This window comes from Dendrobium catenatum, unplaced genomic scaffold (assembly GCF_001605985.2).
Source record: "Dendrobium catenatum unplaced genomic scaffold, ASM160598v2 fragScaff_scaffold_188, whole genome shotgun sequence".
Classification (NCBI taxonomy): domain Eukaryota; kingdom Viridiplantae; phylum Streptophyta; class Magnoliopsida; order Asparagales; family Orchidaceae; genus Dendrobium; species Dendrobium catenatum.
The window spans coordinates 387,710-395,379 of record NW_021318650.1 but is presented as its reverse complement, the minus strand read 5'-3'; the positions used below and the strand labels follow the sequence as shown (position 1 = coordinate 395,379).

Below are 7,670 nucleotides of genomic sequence, written 5' to 3'. Positions count from 1 at the left end.
AGAGAGTAAAACTCTAATTTTATTAATCTCCAAATCTATCTATTACAATGAATGGCTATGTATGTATAGATATGTAGCAACATAATAGGCTACACACAATCAAAAGCAAGTACTAAACCTATGTAGCCATATAAGCTACCAAATGGAATAAAACTAGCATGAAGTTAATACAATCAAACAGCTCAGCTCCGGCGTCAGTCGATCTAAGATGACTTGTTAGCAAAATAAATATTTGAATGACACAAATCCAATAAGCTTAAAATTGCTCAATTTCAAGTTTATTAAGATGCTAAGTTGTCCAAATAAATATATATCATGATCAAATGGAGCCTATTTGGGCAATTTGATGCAATATGTAAGATTTTGGTAGGGATGGTGACAATATCATTTCTTGGTTTTATGAAGAGACCTTTATTTTATTTTTTTTTTACACACATTTAGAGAGTTTTCTAGGAGAGAAATATAAGATTTATAGAAAATTCCAATGCTCTCTTTGTCACCTATCGACCAATGATTAATATGACATCAACATTTGACATTTTCCATCATAAGATGTCATCAATTGACTAACTCAAAGCTAGCTGATTGTTGATGAACATCTATTTTCACCATTGCATTTTGTTGACAGTCAAGTGATTTTTGACATTAGATGCCCGTCGACTCATGTTCTATTTCTAAATGCTTATCTTAATTATTAAGAGAAGGTGTGTAAACTATAAAGCTTAATTAATCTCATTGAATAAAAAACTATTGTTAATATTGTTCAAATAACTTGTGTATTTGAATATTTAACCAAATTAATTAAAAATTATTTAATGATGCTACTTATGATGTTTTATTTTGAATTTATCAAAATATTATAATTTTTTATTTGGAAAATAATATCTTTGAATATTAACAACATATTAATCAGATGGATAAGTTTAACTAATTTGATAATTTAAACCAAATCTAAAAAAAAAACAAATCTATTGGATTCATTAACAATTTATGTTGATTTTGAAATTTTAATTTTAAATCTATCTAAATATTATTTCATTGAAAATTGATAATTGATTTTAATTTTGAGGTTATCTAAATAAATGGATTAATGTTTAAAATTAGTAAAATATTAATACATAATACATGATTTGCTAAGATACATGAATTTTCAAATATTCTTTCAAAACAATTTTCATTATTTTACAACTACCAAAATATTATCATTTTTAATGTAAATAGAACAATTTCATATTTTTAGGGTCATTAATATTTTGATTTGATCAAAATATCATCAAAAAGATATTTTAAATTTAAACAAATTAGTTTAATTATAACTTATATTTAAATGACAATCTTCTTATTTAAGAAAAATATGATTTATTGTGAATTTCTTCATGCAATAAGCTCTGGGAGGACGCATCTCTACGTCAGGTGGGAGGATGCAATAATTTTTCCTCTTTGTCACCTATCGACCAATGATTGATATGACATCAACATTTGACATTAGATGCCAAATTAATTCAAACTCACATACACATCAAATAGGCAAGACTCGAACCTAAGACCTTTTAATTATTAACAAAAGCTCCCAACCAACAGAAAAAAAAAAGTGTTGCATGATTTTACAGTAAGAGAAGAAATCATCAACTAATATACTAAATGGGACTGCATTATTATTAAAATATACTTACATAATTTATTGGTACATTAATAATACTCTTACCTAAAACCTCATTTCAAAATAAAGCCATCATCTCAAGAAAGACGACCCTGCTAATACCAACTCCCAACTCCCAGCATAGTTTATTCGACCAGAAACTTTGGTCAGAATATGGCGATCAATTTAATTGCAAGTAAATAATCTTTAAATTATGCAATTAATCTTGAAAATAGTTAATAAATTATGAATTAATCAAAGTTTTTAAAAGTAATTAAGTCATAATGCCCAAGTCATTAAATTGGCTTAAATGAATACAATACCTAAAATTTAATTAAAATTTATCTCCAAGTAAATCTAATAAATTTATTTTTTTAAAAATTAAAGCATTGACTAAAACATCCCAAATATATATTTTATTCATCCTAATCAATCTTAAGGTTTGTTTGGGCCGGGATAATTAATTACAACATTTTGTAGAGTTGATTGTGATCAAAGTTGCTAGGGGGAAAACAATTTTGCTACTTAATTTGATTGCGAAAGATAACTTTTCACCACAAAAAAAAAAAATTAAAAAAACAACGAGAAAAATGATACCAAAATAAAATTATTGTTGTAGTCTAAAATACAAAATAGCGAAAAAATTATCTCGGACAAATTCTCAGTCATATATATCTTCTAACCCAACTTTAGTATTCCTTTATTAATAAACTTATTCCTAAATCCTAATTCCTAAGAACCAAATAAAAATAATTTAAATACAACACTTTTCTCATATAAAAGAAGAGCAGTAAGAGAAACAAAAGAGAAAGGTTGGTGGGCAGACATGACCACAATGTGTGGATGGATTTGAGTCATTTGACCCGAAATTTTTCTATGATTAATAAACTAAATAATTTTAAAATTTATTATAATCAAAATTAACTAAGCATCTTCTAACCCAATTTTTTTAGGAAAGAAAATTGAGTCAAAATTTTTAACTAAAATATTAACATAATGGTCGATGGATCTCAAGAAATTAACACATTTAAAATTTTCTCTAACATTTATTCTATTAATTACATATAAACCTCTTGTTATTTTATTATTTCATCAAATATTTCACAATAAATATCACTATTTAATTAAAATAGAAACAATACATAATAATTTTGTATGCTAGTCATAATCAAGACTGAGTCATGCTATCCTACTAACCAAAAATATTTATTTTAATATTATTTTCTTTGGTAGACTTGCTCATAAATTCCAACTCCTAGTAACTTTAAATAAATGACATATAAATTCCTCTTAAGAAAATGAACATAATATTCCAATCCAATAATTTCTACCAAATTTATATTATATTCATCCTAATCAACTTTAATAATCATACCTAACCCAACATTTTGTCTTCATTTCATAAACTTATGTATCACTCTTTTATATATCTAAACACTCTTTTATATATATATATATATGCTTATTAATTTCACTCTAGATAAATTTAGATTAATCAAAACATTTTTTGATGCCATTTCAAAATTAAAGCATTATATAAATAGGCATAAATTATTAAATAATACAGATATAAATATTTAAACACCTCTTCAAAAAATGATCATAATATTCCAATCCAACCTCTTACCAAACATATACTTTATTCATCCAAATAAAGCTTAAATCATCATCTCCTAATCCAAATTTTCATTCTTTAATCAATAAACTTACTCCTAAGCATCAAATACAACTAATAATATGGACGTTTGCATAGATAACCCAATATTTTAATGTATTTACATTCTAGAATTAAATCTTTATATTTACTTATATATCAATTTAATATCTAAATCATCAAAGTACATGTGTGAAAATGTGTGCTTGACTTTGATCAAGTAAATCATATTTGAAATGTTTTTGAAACATTTTTAAAATTTGTATATTATATAAGTAAATTATATAGAAATTTAGGTTGGTGTTAGATCTGTAAATATTAAAAAATCTTATGGTATGTATATAAATCCCCCCGGAATATAAATACCTCCCTAAACCCCTTAACCCAAACCTCACATCTAAAAAAAACCACCCCACCAATATATCAAACAATGGTTTACAACAAAGATTACACAGTGAGAATCTGCCGCAAAGAAACAATCTCAGCCGCACTACCATTACAGGAACACTGGCTTTCTCTCTCTAACCTCGACCTTCTTCTTCCTCCATTGGACGTTGGGGTCTTCTTCATATACACAAAGCCGCCATTAGAGCTCAAGCAGAGCTTTTCTTCTTCTTTTTCCTCTCTGGTTAACGTTCTCAAAACCTCTCTGGCTAAGTCGCTGGTTATTTATTATCCTTTTGCTGGAGAGATTGTGAATAATTCAATGGGAGAGCCGGAGCTGCGTTGCAATAATCGCGGTGTGGAGTTTATTGAAGCGTTTGGGGATGCTGAGATTATAGAGCTTGATTTTTATGACGCGGATCAGAGCTTTGAGAGGAAGCTTGTGCCGAAGAAGAAGGACGGCGTGCTCACTATTCAGGTAATGGATATTAAAATTTATGAAATGCCTAAAATAAATCTTTTTTTTATATTATTACAATTTTGAATTTTCTTGCTATTTTTAAAATTTTTATTATGAGAAATAACTTTGTATAAACAAATATATCAAAACGTTGACAGCAGATATTTAATTTTTCAACAAAAAGTTATATTTATCCGGTCGATTTAAAAGCAACTCTCTTCTTTTGTAAAAAATAGATTTTTTTAAAGTTGGTACTAATTAAAAAATAATAATCAATAATTTTGTTAGAATTAGTATACTTTTTTATGTTTGCTTCTAAAGGTTTGGTTTGGGGCAAATTTCTTAATGCTTTTAAAAGTAGTTTTTAGTAAAAAAATTCTAGTATAAAAATTTTTTGTACAAAAAAATTGGCTTTAGAAAACATTAAAAAAGCTGTCCTAAACAAAACCTAAAACTTCTTTAAAATAACTAAAAATTAAATAAATGAACAATATTTATTACAAAATAAATATAAAATATTAAAAATTAATTGTAGATACTTATGATAAAATATAAAGATTTTCTTGGTCATAAGATTCTGATTTTGGCATAAATAAGTTCGGATTATCATAATTAATATTTTTATCAGATTGGATCTCAAAATTAATATTAAATTTATTTTATAGTTAAGATAATATATATTTTAATTTATTTAATAATTTTAAAGCTGTCATACGAGTAAATTTGATAAGAATATTTTATCCAAATTATTTCTAAATAATAAATAATAAGTTAGAAAATACATATTTTGAAATAAAATACTAACATTTTAAAAATATTTATGTGAAATATATTCAACTGAATGATGAAAGAGACATTTTTCTTTCCACTAGTTTAGCTCCAAAATTATACTCCTGTAAAATATATCAGAATGATTTAAATTCTTCAAATATATTCAAAAAAATTATAATTTCAATAAATCATATTGATTTTTTGGTAGTGTGTGGTACTATTTCAAAATCATTCTGAATCATTTGATTAGCTGACATAAATTTTTTTTCTGCATCTCCTGTAAAGAGTCAACATCCCAACTATTTCACAATCATTTGGACAATAATTTCATGCGTAATTCTTTACAACAGTTTTATGAAAAATATTACATTGAAAGAAAAAAAAAAAAAATGGAAGTTACGTTGATGGCCATCTTCGTCGTAGGCGACAGAGATGAAGTGCGGCGGAATGGTCATAGGATGCACATTCGACCACCGCGTAGCCGACGCCTACTCATTCAACATGTTCCTCCTCAGCTGGTCGGAGACATCGTTAGGCAAACCAATATCAACCATCCCATCGTTCCGGCGCTCCCTTCTCAGCCCCCGCCGACCCCCTCACTCCGAAGCCTCACTCGACCGCCTCTACATCCCCGTCTCTCAGCTTCCACCGCCGACTGCTCCATCATCAAACATCATAAACCGCATTTACTACGTCACCGCCGCGAATATCAACCGCCTTCAGCAAAAAGCAGTGTCGAGCCAAAGCACGAAGCTGGAGGCATTTACAGCTTATTTATGGAAGCTGGTGGGGCGAGCAGCTGGCCGGAAACAGAGGACCCACATGGGCGTGGTGGTGGACGGCCGGAGACGCCTCGGGCTGCTGGCAATGATGGATGCTTATTTTGGCAACGTGCTGTCGATTCCGTACGCGTCGGCGACGGACGTGGAGGAAATGGAGATGAGCGAAATTGCTGAGCGCGTGCACACGTTGGTTGCGGAGGCGGCGAGAGAAGAGCATTTTAAGGGATTGGTGGATTGGGTGGAGGTTAGGAGGCCGGAGGCGGCGGTGGCTAAGGTTTATGTGGAGGAAGGGTTGTCCGTGGTGGTGTCTTCCGGAAGGGGTTTTCCGGTGGGGGCGGTGGAATTTGGGTGGGGAAAGCCTTTGTTTGGATCGTACCATTTTGCGTGGAATGGGAATGCGGGGTATGTTATGCCGATGCCGAGCGTCAAAGGAAACGGGGATTGGATGGTTTACGCGCACCTGTCCACGGAGCTTGTGGGAATTTTGGAGGCTGATGGGATTTTCCACCCGATTACTGCTCATTATCTCGGCCTAAAGTAATTAACTAATAATTTACTCGATCATGGCTGTTGGATTATGTTAATAATTTTTATTTCGATCTGCTCCAATATTTGGCTTCTCGCAGATGTACGTAACTATATATGCATGTTATCACGTACGGTATCTCATGAACAATTACTCTCATGTGTTTATTTCTTAATTTGATACTTGGACGCTGCTTTCTGATCATCTAAATTTATATTTATATATTTTTTGAGAAGAGAGGGATAGGAAGAGAGTTATTAATTAAAATTATATTAAGTTATAAAGTTATTAATTTTAATTAATTAAAGTTATAAATTAAGTTATATTTCTATGTATCTCTCTTTTCATATATCTCTCTCCCCAAAATTAGTGCAAAATGTCAAATAATTTGAAGTTTTTATAGAGAATGCCAAATAATATGACGTTTTTTTATATAAAACACCAAATAATTCGGAGTTAGCTTTCTTTTTCACACTTTTTTAAATTAATTAATAATTATGCTTCTTTTGCTTAATCATACATTAAGCATGCTTCTTTTAAAATTCATACTATATATAATATGAATAAATATCTCTCTCTCTCTTCTCTATGTGGGCTATATTCCTTCGTGGGCTTTTCTTTGGTGCCTTATGGATTGGATTGGTTCAACGTTAGTCCACATTGATGTATGTTGTTATAATACTAAAAATAAATCTCAACTTAAATTTTGTTTGAGACAATTTTTTTATTATTTTTAATAACAAAATTTTAGTTAAAATTTTGTTACAAGCTATAAAAAATAGTGGCAAAAATCTATTTAAAACAAAACCTTAATTTTAGCTATTTTGATCGTTAAAATAGCTAAAATGAATGTAATGAGGACTTTCATGCTGTAGAGAAGGTTATAGTCACATGACGTATAAATTAGAAGCACGATGAAGATTTCGTCATATAATAAGATTATAATTGTTAGTCTCATGGTGAAGAAAAGCTCAATCTCAAAATAAATTGCTACATTTTTATCTTTGTAAAATAATATTTTTATTTGACAAAGAATTTTTGCTTGAAATTATTAGTTTATCTATTAATAATGATATTGAAAAGGCAAAAATAAAAACGTAATTATAAGAAATTTAAATTAATAAGCTTATGTTGATTGCACTCCATTAAAGTATTAATTTAATCACCAAAATATTGTTAAAATCTTAAAAATATTATTTCGGTGTGATATTTAAGGATAAGTATTGATACATCCTCAAAAAAATATCTTGATCCGGCAGAAATCTCGAGAAAAAAAAAATAAGTTGGAAACTTCCAAAATTAAATTTGGGATCATCCGAACTCCGATTTCAGCAAACTTACAATCAAACTGAACGTCTCAAGAATATGAATCCAGAGACACCAAATTCACTCAATCCGAGCCCAAATGGGTCCAAATCAAGGGCCCGAAGCTCCGTTGGGAGGTTCAAACCATA

General features: G+C 29.5%; 1 protein-coding gene across 1 annotated transcript; it reads left to right on the top strand.

The window, feature by feature from the left end:
* Nucleotides 1-3,704: 3,704 nt before the first annotated feature.
* LOC110095902 (shikimate O-hydroxycinnamoyltransferase) lies at nt 3,705-6,224 on the top strand (the record flags this gene model as incomplete). The annotated part of the gene is given in 2 exon segments (XM_020821603.2): nt 3,705-4,155; nt 5,332-6,224. Coding segments are annotated over 2 exon segments (1,325 nt in total), but the record flags the coding sequence as incomplete, so codon positions are not given.
* Nucleotides 6,225-7,670: the final 1,446 nt, after the last annotated feature.